The sequence below is a fragment of the Syzygium oleosum genome, unplaced genomic scaffold, assembly GCF_021117445.2.
Source record: "Syzygium oleosum isolate NSW1041296 unplaced genomic scaffold, Sole_v2.1 Sole_v2.21, whole genome shotgun sequence".
NCBI lineage: Eukaryota > Viridiplantae > Streptophyta > Magnoliopsida > Myrtales > Myrtaceae > Syzygium > Syzygium oleosum.
The window spans coordinates 1,494,669-1,512,468 of NW_026607505.1; the positions used below are offsets into that span (position 1 = coordinate 1,494,669).

The window sequence follows — 17,800 nt, forward strand, 5'->3', positions numbered from 1 at the left end:
AATTATCACAAAAGCCATTAACTTGTTACACTTGTGCCAATTTAGTCACGAATTTTTCAATTGTCCTTATTGAGTTCTAAACTTTTTATGTTTTGCCAATTGAGTTCATCTAGCAAATTTTGGCCACGTCGACTCTAACCGTCCTATGTGGCATGACTGGCGCTAACGTGAATAATATTTACAATTTTTTTAATTCAATTTTTTTAAAATTTTAAATTTTTTTTTTCTTTTTCCTTCTTCCTCCGAACGGTGACCGACCAAAGGTGAGGGCCAACCTCGCTAGCTTCCGGCGAGGCTCCACCTCAATGGTTGTCATGATCCTCGTGCGAGGCTTGACCTCGCCGGATCCGGCAAGGTGGACCCTCGTTGGCCTTAAGCGAGACTCGGCTTCACTAGCCTCGCCTTAATCCGGCGAGGTCAGCCCTCACTAGGTTTGGTGAGGGTGACCCTCGCCTTTGGTCGGTCGCTGGCCATGGCGATCAACAGAGGAAGAAGGAGAAAGAAAATGAAAGAAAAGAAAAAATTAAAAAAATTATAATTTTGATTTTTTTAAAAATTGCAAAAATTATCCACGTCAACGCTGCCGGTGTTACGTAGGACGGCCGATGTCCACGTTAACAATTTTCGACAAAAGTTGGCTAGATAGACTCAATTGGTAAAACGATGGTTATAAAGACTCGATTATACAAATTGAAAAGTTTTAAAAGTCAATTACAATTTCAAAAAATTTTCTTCAAACTCTTTTCGGTGATGTGATGTCACAAGATTAAATAGTATATCTTGTTGGAACAAACTATTTGAGGTAAAGTTATTTTCTTCACATAATCTAGTTAATGGGAGAAGTATACTGAAAATCCTAAAACTCATAAGGAAAATGCAATTGAGTTTTAAAACTTTCAAAAAGCGTAATTAAGTCCTAAAAATTATCACGAAAGTGCAATTGAGTCCTAAAACTTTCAAAAAGTGTTATTAAATCCTAAAACTTATCAAATTAGTTCAATCAATTCCTTCCGTTGATTGCACTTTTTGAAAGTTTTAAGACTGCATTGCATTTTTTGAAAGTTTTAAGACTCCATTGTATTTTCGTGACAAGTTTTAGGATTTTTAGTGCACTTATTCCTATAATTATGATATTTTTATGTACTAAAGACCTAGAAACATAAGAACTACCGTACCAGCTAAAATTAGAACCTGCGTGGTCCAAACTTGGTTTAACTTCCTCTAATTAAATTTTGACTAATCTGTCACTCTAGCTCTGGTCCACGGGTACGTGCCTGGGTCATATCTAGACATTGGGGGTCTTTTCCCCAGTCGAAATGAGCCAATGAAACAGCTTAGCTTAGCTTAGCTCCACATTAAGGTTTGAGGGTGTCGCCGATCATTTGTCATGAGATGCCTGGTCTAAAGATCGAATTGTGACATTAATCCGCATCGATTGAGAATCGTATTTGTGGCTACTAGAAAGAAGTTAGGAGAGAGAGAGAGGAGATGCAATTTGATAGGGTCGCATTTAGTGCTATGCACGTGCATGCATGGATTTTGATTGATGGAGCTTTGACATCAAACCATCCCTCGGTCCCTCAATGTCAATTCAGTCGTAAACTTTTTAATTTTATCAATTTAGTTCTAAATCTTTATGCGAAATTCTAATGTAATCATTTCCAGTCAATTTCTGCTGTAGGCCGTTCTAACTATCACGTCAGCAATCTCTGTTAAAATTGGTCGGAAAAACGATATTGGAACTTTACGCAAAAGTTTAGAACAAAATTGACAAAATTAAAAAATTTAAGACTGAATTGACATCTGTACAACATGTTAAACAATTTTCCCTGTATGGGAACAAGTGGCCACGTGTGCGTCCTTGATTTGGGGCCTCAAAACTGTACCATTCTCCTAACTTCCCCCTTGCTTCATTACATGACCCATTGACAGCTTTATAAGTGAATTATCATAGACAGCCAGTCACTAGCGAGGTACAATCTGTGTGGTATCATCACGACCCGTAATATCTACATCCCAACATCGATCATTTTCGACGCATGTTCTCGTGGGGTACACCGGACATAGACTGTGTCTGATAAAATAATTGGACAGGGGAGCATAATAAACGAGTCACTGCAAACAGTTAGTTCATCAAGGTATCTTTCTTGATATTTATCTGCATCCAAATCATCTTTAGACTGCTTTGACTTGCTTAATTAGATAAAACTCGGATCACATCCAACCAAAGTTGGTTCTTGATTTGGACGATAAAGACAAAGAACTTGTAAGGGGGATCAAAAGGACAGAAAATGTCCAGCATCCGGCAAACATTTTAGTTGATGAGATGTTCATCCATCATGTGTCTTCGGACATCAGACCAAAGTTGGAACGGTGTTGGATGAAAAAACTCGCAATCACAAAACCATGTTACCGTAAGTTCTTTTGACATTTCAGGAGCAACCGCGCCTATTAATAGGGGTTCCATTCCAAAAACTACCTCAACATACTTCAATTAAGAACATTTGTTGCATAAACCATGATAGTCGAATGCCACCAAATGTACCCATTGCGCTATACTGCGGAACTTCAAGAAGACAGAAAAAGCATACATACCCAATTCACAAGCATTAGACCCGTAACCTGGCACACAAAAACGGAAGCACCGCACGGAAGAGAGATTTCCCAATTCTCTGTGGTCCGACTGTGGGAGGCGTGGAAACTAGGATATTCTGTCTTCTTGAGACGCCCTTCAGTCAATGACAGCTTTCGTGGACTCTTTATTCAGCCTCTGTTTCCCTGCAACCACTTCATAAAACAAGAATCATTTAAGAATCATTGGATATGTTACTAGCTTCTAGCATTTAGCCTTCTCTCATATATGAGAAATACTGAAATGACTCGATTTAAGTGGTGCAGGGTACAACCTGACACCATAGACGTGCGGCAGTTCTGGTACACCATGTGCTTAACTGTCTCCCTTTGTCCTAAACTATGGCCTGCAAGACTAATCTCGGGGTGGTTGTCATTGGAGAGGTGGTTCTCTACAATTAGACATGCCGACTGATTTGTCGAATGGTCGTCCGTTGTCATTTCCCTAGCTGATAATACAACAAATGCCTTCTCAAGTTGGCAGATTGGACCTGCGATGACAAAGCTATTTGTTGACATTTGCTGGGCATTAGGTGACACTGATCATGCTTGAAAGCTCAGCAAGTGCAAAGAATTAAAAGGAATGAAAATGTAATGACAACAATCAAATTGCATTCCTGACATTTCTTTTGTTAACAGCTTTCTTATAGCCATGTCTTGTTAACCCACTTAACACTGTAGTTTTCTCACTCGGTCAACTCCACCACTTTGAAGTATCTCGACCTCCATCTCTTCCACAAGGGCTCTCCATGTTTTAGAAGTTATGTCAACCAGTGCTATCAGAATGCAAGCAAATTCCATGCCATCTCTAGGATTCCGGTGGACTTTCAACTGTTGCAACAGCTTGACAGTTTGAGCCAATCACTCCAATAAGCTAATTTCGGAACAAACATGCACAAAAATGTCGGGTAGAACGCATGAAAAGTAACATATTTTACAAGCCCAATTTCACAAGGGAGTTTTAGCAATCACAGATTGACAATACACTCCATTCTCCAATGGCATGATCGAATACTCAATAACGTGCTACAGTGGCCGTGGCACATTCACAACCATAAACATGTCATCTCGCAATCGAGCCTGTTCAAATCTGCCAATGCCTTTTAAATCCTATCTCGCCCTGTCCCGATAACCTTATACATCTAGCTCAAAGACACATCGAAAGTGTAATGGACCTTAACTGCACTAGGCATCAAGCCAACTTGCTCTTCATATAAGATACAGAAGCTATAGGGCCCAAAATCCTTCCAAAGTTATTAAAACTCCAAACTATGGCAGAGTCCATGATAAGGATGGATTGCATGTGCACCATTTCATTAATTAACATTGAGACGTAGGCTTCTGTTTGATCTTGTTCTAAAGAGGCACGATCAGATGTTTCAACAGTTGTCAATTAAAGCAACAGTACCAAATTCACACACACGTCGCTATGCATAGCCAATTCATCCTTCAGAACCATATCATGGATATGCACCAATTGCATCGGTACAAAATTTGAGCAGCCTGACAACTGCTTTCCAAGGCATTGCTTTAGCAGCAAAGCTCGACAAACCACGGAACGACTTAATCTCAGCACCAAAATCAAAAGAAACAAATTGCCAATCGTGAATTTGGACTAATGACATGACAACGCCCGTGTGAATCTCCTCTTACCAATATGCACCAAGCGAACTTTCATGAATCCGGCACCCAGTTGAATATACCACCCCAAGCAAAACAACAAGGATTCTATTACTATTGAAGGAACTCATAAAAGGGTCATCTGTAGTACCTGCGACAGTGTCTTTACTCTCTTCAGTGTCTGCTATCGGCGCATACATGTATGAATCGGACTTCAAGTACTCTCGTATTTTCTCCACCAATCTCCTTTCATTTTCTTCTCTTGCTCTCCCCCCTTTCGAGAAATGACAAGAAACAACAGCCCATAGCTATGATAAAGATTACAAAAAAGGAGTTCCAATTTCATGGCTTGGATACGGAATCACTCACCAGTATCAGAAAAAAGCAGAGCCTTTCGCGGGAAAAGATGAGAGCTTGAACGAGAGATCAAGGGGGCGAACATGTGAGAGTCGGTCCCGAGATAACTCAGCAAGCCCCTCCTCTTGCTTCGCTTCGTGGGTCTCTTCTTTTGAACTCCCAGCGACGCTCTCTTCTCCATCTTCGAAGCTCCAACACGAAAACATCACAACCGCTTCGCCATCTCCATGCAAAAGCAGTTTTCGCTAGGCGGTGCTCGGCTTGTGGCAGAGGAGGACACGTGGCGGTAAGAGGGAACCGCTTCAACTTCTGGAGTGACACGTGGAGGAAGAGAGGAACAAGCGGCTTCCGAAAAACTGGGCTGTCCTCTGGTTTTTCAATGACGATGGGCTCGTAGATCAACAGGATGTTTCTTGACACTTTTCAATTATACTTTACCAAATAATTTTTATTTTTTGTGAAACCACTTCAAATTAAAGTATTTTGCATTTTCTCGAAGGCTTTCCTAAAAAATCGAACCAAATGCAACCATAATAATACGATGTATTATATATATCGTGATGTGATACTATCTTTGGACTGCATATAAACAATAGAAGATTTTCCCTATTAACTAATATGGGAAAGCCTTTGATTTATGTTATTATGCTAAAATAAAATGTATTTCTTAAATACAAATGAGTTATAATTAAATAGTAAAGTAACGAAGAGAGAGAGGAGAAGGGCGAGGGACAATAAATTAGCGAATATTAAATTTTGATATTTTCGCGCGGAAGATATTGTTGTAATTATATAGATATCACCATCTATTTATTAACGAAGGTCATATGTTTTACGTTATCATAACTTTTGTGCACAACAAGGTTGCTTTACGAAATTCCATGGATGTTTCGAGGCATTTTCAATCTGTATTAAAGAGGACGGATAAAAGGCTTAACGGTTGGAAATACGAAAGCTTGTCAATGGCATGTCGAATTACTTTATCACAGTTTGCAGTTATGTCTAACCCTATCTATCACATGCAGTGGGCTAAAGTTTCAACTCAAGTTTATTAAGATATTGAAAAGAATTGTCGTGCTTTCATACGAGAGACACAAGCGATAAATGTCGTATTCACTTCCTAAATTGGGAATCCATCTGCAAGCTAAAAAAATGCGGTGGTCTTGGTTTTAGATCTCTTGAATTGACTAATCAAAGATTTATGATGAAGCTAGCCTAATAATCTCTGGGCATAAGTTGTGATTGCTATATATAGCTAACAGAGAACTTGTTTTCATGCTAAATCTGGTGATTCGATTTTATGGAAGGCGATTGTGAATGTATGGCCGACCTTATAGGAATGAGCTATGGAGTTTGGGAAATGGCAAACATGTTAGATTTTGGACAGATAGGTGGATACTAAGTATGGAGCCGCTCTATGATATTGTTAGTACCCAACTATCTCCTTTCGAGATGGACATAAAAGTTTGCGATTATGTGCTAAACGGAAATTGGGATTTTCGGATATTTCGAGGAATTATACTAGAAGATATAATCATTTGCATTAGAGCTGCTAAACCTCCTTTAGCTTCTAACGGGGACAGTACTCTTCTGTGGAAGGATACTGAAGCGGGTTTTTCTCTGTTAAGTCAGCGTACAAGGTAATCAATGGGTAGACAATTAAGAATCTGATAGTATATGGTCCACAAATTGGAAGTAGAAGGGACCTCAAAGTATTAGAATTTTCCTTTGGCTAGCCACTCATAAGTGACTGTTGATTAATGAACTGAAGACTTCTCGCAACTTGCGAGGAAATCCATATTGCTTGAGATGTGAGTCTCATGTGGAAACAACTTAACATGTTCTAAAGGATTGTCCAATTGTCCATAAGATATGGCTTGAGTTTGTCTCACGACAATAAATGAATTTGTCGCAATGGTTGAATTCAAATCTTGCTAATAAAGGGCAATCGAATTTTCATCATGATTAGAGCATAATTTTTGGAGTAAGGGTGTGGCTTTTTTTACAATGGAGAAACAAGTTACTTTTCCGGGACAACTTTATTTTCCCTTCGAATCCAGTACAAGTAATTCGATTATACACAAAGGAAATTATTAAAGCTTCGTCTGTGAATAATTGGACATTAAGGCTGCGCATGGCAACCATTATGTGTCCGGGAACAGATTCTGGTCAGAAATGATTCTTTTTTATTCTGTGCCTGGGAACTGATTCTGAGCATTTGAAGGTGTTTGGTAATAGCCCAAAATTTCTATTCCTGAAATAGTAAAAGAACAGAAATGCGTTTGGTAACGGCATAAAATTTCTTTTTATTAATAATATTTTAAATATTTTAATATTTCTTTCTTTTCTTTTTTTCTTCTCCTCCTTCTTGGCCATGGCCGGTAAAATATTTTTTAATTAATAATACTTTTATTAAAAATACATTTTTTTTATTTTTTTGGCCATGGCCGGTAAAAAATTTCTTTATTAATAATACTTTTATTAAAAAATAAATTTTTTTATTATTTTTGGCCATGGCCGATAAATTTTTTTTATTAATAATATTTTTTCCTTTTTTTTGGCCATGGTAGGTAAAATATTTTTTTTTTATAAATATTTTTTTATTAATAATATTTTTTATTAAAATATTCTAATAAAAAATATTTTTATTGAAAATATTTTTTTTTGCCATGGCCTGGTCGCCGGCCATGGCCGGTAAAATATTTTTTTTATTAACATTTTTTATTAATAATATTTTTTATTAATAATATTTTAATAAAAATGGTTTTTTCCTTTTTTTTGCCATGGCCGATAAAATTTTTTTTTATTAATAATATTTTTTTTATGGCCTAGTCGCTGGCCATGGCTGGTAAAATAATTTTTTTTTGTTCATGGCCGGTAAAATATTTTTTTATTAATAATATTTTTTATTAATAACATTTTTTTATTAAAATATTTTAATCTCGCCAGATACGGCGAGGGTGGCCCTCGCGCCGACATTAGAAGCTACATTAAAAACCAAGAAAAAGAAGAAGAAAAAAAAAATTGATTCTCATTTTTGTTCCAAGAATCAGGAAGCTACTTTTTTTTTATTCTTGATTTCTGCTCCAAAACTGATTCTGGGCACAAATTTGCAAGAATTTGTGCCCAGAATCAAAAAATTTAACAAACGGGGATTTCTGTTCCAAAATTGATTATGGGAACAAAAGAACAGAAATTTTCACTATTTGGTCAGTTGCCAAACAGACCCTAAATGAATTATGCACTTCTCCGATTTTAGTCAGATGGGATCCTCCACCTTCCAGATGGATTAAACTGAATACTGATGGGGCTCTAAAGGCAACCTAGGACTTGCTGGTACATGGGGTTTATTTGGAAATGAAGGGTTTGACTAGCTTAGTGGTTTTACCGCATTCGTAGTAATATGTTCGTCAACACAAGCATAATTTTGGGTTTTGTGGTTGGGAATCAACTTCGCAAACAACTTGGTTTTCATAAGATCATCATTGAGATTGATTTTAAAGCCATTACTGATATTGTTAGTCCATAACTTATGATTGATAATACTGGCCCTGTTTTTCTTAAAGATATCAGAAAACTGTTGCGCTCTCGCTTTGAATTTAAAGTGCAACATAACTTTCGGATAGGAGCCGATAACTTGCTAAACTTGAAATTGATAAGCGCCTGGATACTAGTTTCTTTATATTACCTCCTATAGGTTTACTTCATGTTTTATTAGGTGATAAAATAGGGATAGTAAATTTACAAGTTAAATTTTTGTATTCGACTTTAACCCTTTTACATACCAAAAAAATATACAACGAAAATACAGTCAGCATACATTTAAAAAGCGGTTGACAATAAACGTCACTTCACTTTCGAATGTTAGAAACATAATATCCGATTCACTTGCAATCTCTATCAGACCTATAAACATCACGTTGGCTGGCATAGCATCAGTCACGTCCCAATGTCGAAGTTGCGCAAACATTCTCACGACATGCCATATTCTTATTTAAAACTGTGAACGAATTAAGGGTGCTACTCTGTCATCCAAAGTTTATTTTGACAGATGGACCTTCCAATCCGATTTGACATTGAATTCAATTGGACAGACACTTCAAAGAGTCCACAAAGTTTTGATGGTCTTTTCGGGTTAGTTTGGAGTTAATGGGTATGACAGGAAATGGTGCAATTGGAGCTGAAGTCTGATTCAGCTACATGAACGTATTTAAGTGTTCTTGATTTAGACTCAGCGCATGAGTTTTAGCTGTGGCTTTCGCGTAGATTTACCGTTTCTCTAACCAAAAGGAATTGATGATATGGATCTAAACTCTCTTTTGAAGTGGGTTATGTCTGATTAAGATGACCAACTGATGAATAGAACTAAGTCATTTGACGGGTATATCATCACAGATCGGTCATTCGCTCATCCGTCGCACTTGCAACCAAGAACACGAGGGTGACTTGATTTTAATCGATTCCGACCAAAAAGAAAGAAAACAACACATGATCTTACGCAAATAACCTTGGTTTCATGATATTTATATCTGGCACAGCAGCTGAAGTTGAAATTGATACGAATGGACATATCGTTGTCTTATGACTTTCTTTTAGGGCCCAAATTAAAAAGCTAAAAGAAAGAAAAAGGAGGAGCTCCTGCCAATGCCAACCAGTGCTTCCTCAACTTATCAAGTTACTTTCACGGGATGAGATTGTTTGCTGGTTGTCACCTGCTTCAATCCGTGTTTCAATGCGGCGTTCCACACCAGATCGATCCTGTCGACGTCGATCGCTCCAACCTCATGATGAGTCCATCCTTCCAGGAGATGCACCACTCCACCAGCATGGCATGCATGAACCACTCCTCTGTCCATGGTATACTGTTCCAACATCACACGAACAACAATTCAGCAATACATGCACAAGGATCTGCACTTTTGTCTGTGTTTCAGCGATTAAGAATACAAGAAAATTGGGCAGTGTATGCGAGAAATGCAGTCGACATGAATTGTCAAAGAACAAACCCAAGCTACAAGGAATGAAACTATTTTTCTCGTGGAGAGTTCGAAAGATACTAATCACACTATTATGATCGTTCTCTAGATAGCTCAAGCATTATGAGTTTTCTTAAGGAACATTAGCATCGACTTACCTCGCAACTTCCAAGTCCTTGGACATCATCCGGCAGTCTCATAGCTGCAAGATCGCCATATGTGCAGTCTCTTCTGAATGGAAAAATCGGCGGCACCACAAATTGATGGAAACCTGCTCCTGGTGGAGCCCAACTCTGCTCTCTCGGCGTGATCCATTTCCCAACTATCCATGTCTAATATGCGCACAACAGATTAGCCCCAATGTTCATCGTTCATGGTGTAAGGGGAAGATTGAAACTGTTAGGTTATAGTGTTAACTGTTCTTAATTTAATATACCTTGCAAGTCCTAGCTGCTTGGTACTTCGTTACTTGCACAAGGTAGTTCTGACAATCAGCTGGTGCTTCCTTCTTGATTTTCTCAAATCTTTCTGTCGAGAGAGTTAGCATCTGCGTCATACGGAACAATCTGTGAGCATAGTGTGCACTAGCATTGGATGTCTCAATCTGCTGGTTTAGAATCATAAGGTGAAGACATTGATCTCGAACTCTTTCTGATCCTACAGTCCTGAATCTAAACCAGATCACCAAACATATTACGGCCGTTGGTTTCCAATCAGGATCTGGACCAGTCAGTGCAGTTTGAGAGAAATGTACTGCACTTACAAGGACTCGTACTCTCCTTCGACAAAGATAGAGAGCAATGGCCCTCCCGAGCTTGGAGGTGGCACCCGTCAAAAACACCTCCGTGACATCTTTGGGGACATCGTTCAGAATCACCGCCGCTGTTAAGGTATTTCCATGGACGACACAGACTTTGAGGTCCTGGTGCTTGTTGACAAACAATGTCCCTCCTCCATTAAGTGCTTCATTCTGCAGAGAGATTTTCAAAAGGGGAAAAAGCAATCATTACCAATGCAACAACAAATCAACATCTGTTTCTGTAAAGGACCTACATCTTATGATAGAAGTAGCCAGAGAGGATTCATAATCATTTGATTCCTAGGAAAAACAATTGAAAAAATCACTATTTATCCTGTCATGCGCTTTTGAAATTAGTAGAGTGAGCCAACAACGGCAGATACGTTAGTGGACATTCAATGTTTATTTTTACGCTTCCGGCAGCTATTTGTAATTCTAAGAGCCCTTATTCGCGATTTGGCAAAGCAGAATGGTAAACGAGTTAGGTGTTTTCGACATGTTCAAGAATGTTTGGGCTCCCTACAGTAGAAACTAGTCATGGGGATGGTTGGTGAAGAAATATGCTATCAAATAGATGGGACATCTTCTTCTTAACAATAGAAAGAGTTGCCAATTGTGGTGGTCCTCGTGCAGATAATAGAATAGATCGAAACCTACAAGACAGCACGCTTTTCAAGTAACTTCTCCAACCCTATATGGTCCACACTCCATTACTGCTATTCCAGAATCAAGCACATGGATCGTGGAGGTTGATAGTAATTCCAGCAATAACCATGAAATGGAAAATCAGACGAGATAAATGTGGGGATGGAAGAGGAAACAAACAACCACCTTATTTAATGCAGCCAAACTGATGACTTTAACTCCTAATTTATCAGCATCTAAAATAGCCTCCTCTATCTGCTTGTTAATGCCAGCAGCTGCAAATGGTAAGAAGTACTGCAAAAAAAGGAAATAGTTTCCATTTTAGCCTGTATCCATGAAATTTTGGCACGACAAAGAAAGTTAGAGCATATTATTCTACTATTCCTCGCTCCACGAATATGAGATGTACCTGAAATCCAAATCTTGGCACTGCCCACGTTTGGTGCAGACGGCCCCTTAGGTCGTAGAAAGAGATCACAAAAGTCTTAGCCCATGCCCACATCGCCAGCATCACCATAAAGACGATGGGCAAGACCGGTAAAAAGAAGAAACAAGTGGCATATGGCAATGATGCAAATGATCTCAATACGAAGGGGGCGTGCATTGAAGATGATAGGTCCACGACATGAGCCAGGAAAACGAAGTCTGGGATGGCCCTCCTATATTTTCCTGCAGCAATGACAAGTCAATTATTGTAAGTCAACTCTTCAGTCCCGGGGGCCACTTGATAAATAGTACAATCATAGTCTTGCACACACAAAGAGGCTGAAATGGGCCAGAGCCAGAGCGATGATCGCCTTATGATGAATGGAGATCTGATTGGAAGTTCTATTGAGCTTAAGTCATACAGTTACAATTGCTTGATCAATTATCGATCTAAACAGGGGTGTTACTGCTTAAGTAATATTTTGATTACTCAATAAGGGAGAAAACCTTCAGACCTACCACATTCAGCATTATATTCCTTTTGAAGTTGCCATGATTTGCTATTTAGAGTGTTCCCAACTGCATCAAAAAGTGGCATAAAGAGGCAGAAATTTGTGTCCATATCTGTATGATGGAGGTTATGGTATCTGCACAATCAGCAGCCAAAAGATAACACATTTGCGTTATAACTGAGAAAGAAACATTTAAACTGTAGTTTCTTGTAAAATGCAAACTAAATTTTCTTCTATCCAAATTTTGATTGATCGGTGAACCCTTTTATTGCAACTACCTCATCTGTGCAAAGATGCTTCTTTTGAGATATAAATGTATAAACTGCATATCTGAACAACGCAGGTGAAAGGCTTCTATTAAAATGGAGAACATTTAAAAGCTTGAATTCCAAAATTGCCATATTGGCAACAATTATATCTTAGGGGCTCGTAAAAGTACGATTTTTCTCTCCTTTTTAGGGTAATGTGAGGCTCGAGAATGTGAAAGCTTCTTTATTGGGCTAAAAATGGAGTAACTGACTATAACAGAACCTAGCAAAGTTGAGCACTGAATCTTGATAAACATGTCCAATTTGCAAATTGGCAGTCTAATCTAACTTACGTTGGGGTATAAATGAGATATCGGAGGAAGGGAAGTCTCTCGAAGATGCGATAAGGAATGAATTCAACATTGCAATGACCCAAGCATCTCAGAACATCAAACATAAACAAATATCCATAAACAAGGCTTAGTGATCCATGTCCCAGCAAAGTAGAGCCCAGTATTGGAATTCCAGCAATTGTGGTCAATACGAGATGCTCCAAAAATGTTGCATGTCCAGCTGCAGCGAATGAATTGTACCAATTAATATGCAGGCATGAATATAAAAAGCAATATCTCACAAATTTCATGGGATCAGATTACTTTATCTCACCTGTAAAAGGCTGGGGGACTGCAGATTCATGGTGCAATGAATGGTAATTGGTGAATAAGTATTCCCCATGGAAACATCGGTGTGCCCAATAATAGAGTGGCTCTGAAGCTCCTATATGAAGCATTAGGACTGTGACGAGGCCTCTTGTGTTCCAAAGAGGAAGGTCTGCCAGTGATGGGAAGATGTAGTAGGCCATGGAAGCCACGAAAGCTTGAAGAATCAAAAAATTATCCCTAGCAAAATGAACCCAAAAGAACAAAAACAGAGAGAGAGATTACTAAAAATTCTCTCACACATAGATAGACACACAGACACATGCAAAAGTATGATCCCATATCAGAAATCTTACCAGTCCCATTCTCTGTCTATCTGTTTGAAATCTACACCTTGCTTGATGATCCGGCGGGTTTGATTCAGGAACAGCATGTTACTAAAAGAGCCGAAGTTCACATAAATGGAAGATCTGAGTCCCCATATAATGAGAAGATGTAGGCACCAGCGGCTCTTTGCAGTGTCTTCATACATCCTTGAGTAGAGAACTTGCGCAACGAAAGGTCCATAAAGCAAGTACTGATCACCCCCAAACAGAAAACATTTCAAAAGTAGCAACTTTAGCAATGATACTAATCTGCAAAAACTTATAACTAACTAATATGATGCCCACAGAGCTTAAGACTGGATATTCTATACGGATCAACCAAACTTTAAGAATTGCATGACCAAGAATGTAAAGTAGTAAAATTAAAAAAAAAAAAGGCTTCTTGATGTCCTTTTTTATCACCTTGAAAACTCCCAAGTTTTCCCAAGGCCAGACAGACAAGGGAGCAACCATTCTCTGAACTGAGCAGTGGCAGAGTCTCAACTCTTCCTTCTCAACTTGTTTCAGTTGCAGCTGCTTCTGGTTCTTCTTCTTCTTCTGTGTGCTCTCTCGTCCAAACCAGGAAACACCAAATGATACAACACCACTGAGAAGCAAGATGAGAAGAGGCAATATTTATAGAAACAAGAAGCAGAAGAAAACGGGTCCCAGATAGATGGGACGCTCCTGAGAAGAAACAGAGTTGTGAAATATATTGGGTGAAAGTCAAGAATGCTTTCTGGTGTTATTTTCTTGCTTTGGCCTCAAATCTCTCATCTTTTTAATGAGCTTCGAAGTTCAAACAAGTCAACAACAAATCTTTTACTGATCCCACCCCACCCACATCTCCTACTTATAAGGTCCAAAAAGCACCCAAGCGAAGTTGCATATATGCAGTTAAAGCTCATAATCAGTCCCCATCCCTCCCTCATTATTGTCACCGATTTTCATCGAATGAAGGAAAAAAGAAAATCTTTCTATTCTAGAGTTTGACAACATGGACCGAAAGCTGTGGTTTTTGGATGTACATCCAACGCGTCCTTGCTTGCGTACCGACCTGTTTACCGGCACAGCTGGAGAGACGGCCAAGGAGTCTCCACCTATTAATTACTCCTGGTTGGGAATATGACCAAACGGGCCTCCTTCATTACTATTACTATTCTTTTCATTTTTCATTTTGGCCCACACCCTTTGTTTGATTACTAAAAGTTGTTATTTGGTGGTTGGTTGAATTCCACAAGAAATTCATCAGTCCTGGAGGCTAGGACGATTAGGACAATTGAACATTTAATCGAGTGTGCCAGTACATGATTCTCAAAGTATTATTTCCCGTGCGGAGTATTTGCATGCACCACGTGTTCTTTCGAAATTTCGACTTGTTAATACCTCTTTTGGGAATTGTATTGTTCTAGCAACATTGACCGACACACAAGTTTGACAATTACGTTCAAAAAATGGTAGCCCTTTTTCAAGACACTCCCCGCACCATATCAAGTGTGTGTTTGTTTCATGAAAAACTCAAGATTTGGAAAATATTTTCTGAACAATGATTGGTTATGTCGCTTAGAAAATTAGTTAACGGAAAATATTTTCATTATCGATAATAATTTATGCTTAACTATTTTCATTGATGATGAAAATATTATTTATTTATTTATTTTTGTAAGCAATAGAAGCGTGGGAAATTAAGTGAATACTACATAGAGATGGGAATGAAAAGATAATAAATTTCTTGCAAGGTGCAAGAAATGGAGCATCTAGTAATACGGACCTTGATTTTAGAAGTGTTTAAAGATGCTCCTAAGTGCCATTACTCACTCTATTGAATGTGATTCACGTCTCAGCTATTTGCTTTTATTGGACTTAACCACACTGATGTGTTACGAAAGAGATTGAAAATCCTTTTGTGGATCTTGCCTCTGAGAAGATTAATGCACGTAGGTTTGCATTACTTCGAATTAATCCACCTTCACTCCCGAAGTCCAAAAGTCATAATATGAGTCGCCATTGCACATGATATGAACGCTAAACGGAAAGAAAAAAGAAAAAATAGACCAAACAACTTTCCAATTTTACTAAAAACAGGAAGAAAACAAAGTACAGATTTTATTGTGTAGGGATCGGTCATTATCCCTACGGACGCGCAGTTCCCAAGTCAGGATCGAAATGGTTTGGGAAATCAATTAGGGACGCGAATGGTAACCATTTTGCTCCAGAAATCAAATTCTTGCCAGAAATTGATTTCCGAAATTTTTGCTAGAAATTGATTTTTGGAGGAGAAATCTGTTTGATAAAACATTACTAATTCTGCTCTAGAAATTGATTTCTGGAACAGAAATCTATTTTTATTTTTTTTATTTTTTTGGGCATCTAAAAAAAAATAAATTTCACTCAAAGTGGGTGCCCAAAGGTATTCTAAGCCATTTTGTAAAGTTTTGAAATTTTTGATTTTTTGATTTTTTTGGGCACCTCAAAAAAATTAAATTTCACTCAAAGTGGGTGCCCAAAGGTATTCTAAGCCATTCTGTGAAGTTTTGAAATTTTTGATTTTTTTATATTTTTTGAAAAAAATTCACCAAATTTCCTATTTTCCCGAAATCTTACTGTTTTTTTCTAGAAATTTTTATGAATTTTTCTGGAATTTTTTCAATTTTTATGCATTTTTGGAAAAAAAAAAATTAGTGAGATCTCAAAATGTGTTGTAAAGGCAACGAAAAAGAGAAAAAATAGGGAGAATGCATTCTGGAAGAGAGAAGCTACAAAAAGTAGTTTCTCTTTTTCTTGCCCAAAACTCATTATGGATTCTGAAATCAAGAATGCATTCTGGAATCAAGTATTTTTAACAAACGCATTTTTATTCTAGAATGCAAAAATTGCTTCAGAATGCATTCCGGAAATTTTTTAACAAACGCATTTCTGTTCCGGAATGCATTCTGGAGCAGAATTTCTACTCCAGAATGGATTCCATGCGCGCCCTAGGACACCAACATGTCCTCACCTCATCGAAGAATGCTAATGTCATGAACTTCGAATTATGTCAAGGGCACAACTAGAAACCGATACCAACCTAGAATATTCTTAGTCATTTCTTCATCTACTATAATCTTCCTAAAATGTTGCATTCCGTACAATTCGGACAATCACCTATTCACAAATCACGTGTGGGGCTAGTAGTTTTCATTTCATATCTCATGGAAAACCCTTTTTCGCCCCGCTTAGCCTTATCCCAACGACGTCGATTAAACTCGAGCATCGACACATGCATGATGACAAGGTGCAAAGTGTGGGGAGAGCTAGTCATGGAGCATAACAAAACCTTTGCTGAAACTCCTCCTTAGTTAAAGTATAAATTAGTTCATTTTATGAAATCATTTGGCTTGAGTTAATCAGTGCATAAGAAGGAAATAGCTTACTCAGACTTGCTTACATGCATTTTCGAGGCCTGACCCAATCAGCAGGCCGCCGGACCATGATCAGCTCTACCAGTGAGAAGGAACACATTTTTCACACACTATAGTCTATTTTATGAGACAGCTAGACTTTTGTTGTTGTTGTTGTTGTAAACTATGTAATATTTCCTTAATACCTATGCCTATGAAGTAGGAAACGGAGGTCGGATGATTTATGCAGGCTACTACACAAATTGGCTGGGTGCTTTCGCACCGGAAAGAACATAGAATTGTGTGATTAGATGTATCATAAACAATAAAAAAAGGGCAAATTGCAATTAGAATCCTCACGTTTTCTTCATTTTCAATTTTAGCCCCATCTTTTTAGATTATCAAGATAAATCGTCACCTCTTGAGCTCACATCAAATCTATCCCAAGGTTAGATTCCCTCTTAAGACTATAGTTTAATTACTATTTTTTCCCTTTTGCATTGTTTATTTACAAGATTCTGTTTAAGGTCATATTTTCTTTAAAAGAACCTACTTTTAACTTTGTTTTTACTTCAAAATAATTTAAAAATGTTATACTAAAATAAAGATTGTCAATATAAAGCTGTATAAATATTTTCCAATTTAAAAGATGATAAACAAAAGAAAAGAGGCCGCATGAGAAAAAAGGTTGCACAAATTACAGAAAGTGAAAATTGGGACACAATTTGTATTTGAGAAGGAAACCAATGGATTATTCCCTTTAGAAATTGTGCTAAAGGGTTCGGGATAGATTTAAGACAGATTTGAAACGTCGGGTAATTTTCTGATAGGATTAAAGATCGAAATGAATTTGAAAACTACGGGAGAGGAAAGAGCAAAAATTGATGAATGAAATGAACAATTGTGGGTTTAGGGACAAATGTACTCGAAATGATTACTTAGAAGACATAAAACATTTCAATAGGAAAGAAAGCAGAGGTAGACTCATGTACATCGTGTGGCAGGGGTATGGGCCCAACCATCAAGCAGGTGCCTTAATTGCTTCCTGCCTAATTCAGTCCCATGCATGTGCACTCCATCCTCATTTACTCCTGTCTTTTTTTGTTTCTATTTTGAACGTCATGATTTCGCATTTGGTTCTTCTCAACTACTTAAATGATTATTTTGGCTCAAACCACACAC

General features: G+C 37.9%; 2 protein-coding genes across 4 annotated transcripts; both read right to left on the reverse strand.

Annotated features, from left to right (window-relative positions):
• Nucleotides 1–2,409: 2,409 nt before the first annotated feature.
• LOC115677434 (uncharacterized) lies at nucleotides 2,410–4,888 on the reverse strand. Of its 3 annotated transcripts, none has more exons than XM_056320985.1 (4): nucleotides 4,621–4,888; nucleotides 4,403–4,525; nucleotides 2,907–3,122; nucleotides 2,410–2,787 (listed from the first exon to the last, which is right to left on the reverse strand). In XM_056320985.1, the coding sequence occupies exons 1-4, from the start codon at nucleotides 4,787–4,789 to the stop codon at nucleotides 2,732–2,734; spliced, it is 564 nt and encodes a 187-aa protein (XP_056176960.1). In that variant the 5' UTR covers nucleotides 4,790–4,888; the 3' UTR covers nucleotides 2,410–2,731. The 3 variants fall into 3 exon arrangements, with proteins under 3 accessions (XP_056176960.1, XP_030456460.1, XP_056176959.1); XM_030600600.2 differs by having other exon boundaries at nucleotides 2,410–2,778; nucleotides 4,621–4,887; XM_056320984.1 differs by having other exon boundaries at nucleotides 2,410–3,122; nucleotides 4,621–4,885.
• Nucleotides 4,889–9,081: 4,193 nt separating this feature from the next.
• On the reverse strand, nucleotides 9,082–14,037 carry LOC115677417 (very-long-chain aldehyde decarbonylase CER3). Its single transcript, XM_030600583.2, has 11 exons — nucleotides 13,662–14,037; nucleotides 13,230–13,450; nucleotides 12,881–13,113; nucleotides 12,568–12,787; nucleotides 11,974–12,101; nucleotides 11,438–11,697; nucleotides 11,215–11,322; nucleotides 10,348–10,554; nucleotides 10,021–10,131; nucleotides 9,743–9,916; nucleotides 9,082–9,470 (listed from the first exon to the last, which is right to left on the reverse strand). The coding sequence occupies exons 1-11, from the start codon at nucleotides 13,710–13,712 to the stop codon at nucleotides 9,279–9,281; spliced, it is 1,905 nt and encodes a 634-aa protein (XP_030456443.1). The 5' UTR covers nucleotides 13,713–14,037; the 3' UTR covers nucleotides 9,082–9,278.
• Nucleotides 14,038–17,800: the final 3,763 nt, after the last annotated feature.

Coding starts and splice junctions, on each gene's coding strand:
- LOC115677434 (XM_056320984.1), bottom strand. CDS start 4,789: ATGGAGAAGAGAGCGTCGCTGGGAGTTCAAAAGAAGAGACCCACGAAG. Junction 4,526..4,620: donor TCTGCTTTTTTCTGATACTG/GTGAGTGATTCC, acceptor ATTTCTCGAAAG/GGGGGAGAGCAAGAGAAGAA. Junction 3,123..4,402: donor GAGTAAAGACACTGTCGCAG/GTACTACAGATG, acceptor TTGTCATCGCAG/GTCCAATCTGCCAACTTGAG.
- LOC115677417 (XM_030600583.2), bottom strand. CDS start 13,712: ATGGTTGCTCCCTTGTCTGTCTGGCCTTGGGAAAACTTGGGAGTTTTC. Junction 13,114..13,229: donor ATAGACAGAGAATGGGACTG/GTAAGATTTCTG, acceptor TCATTTTGCTAG/GGATAATTTTTTGATTCTTC. Junction 10,555..11,214: donor GTTTGGCTGCATTAAATAAG/GTGGTTGTTTGT, acceptor ATCTCTCTGCAG/AATGAAGCACTTAATGGAGG.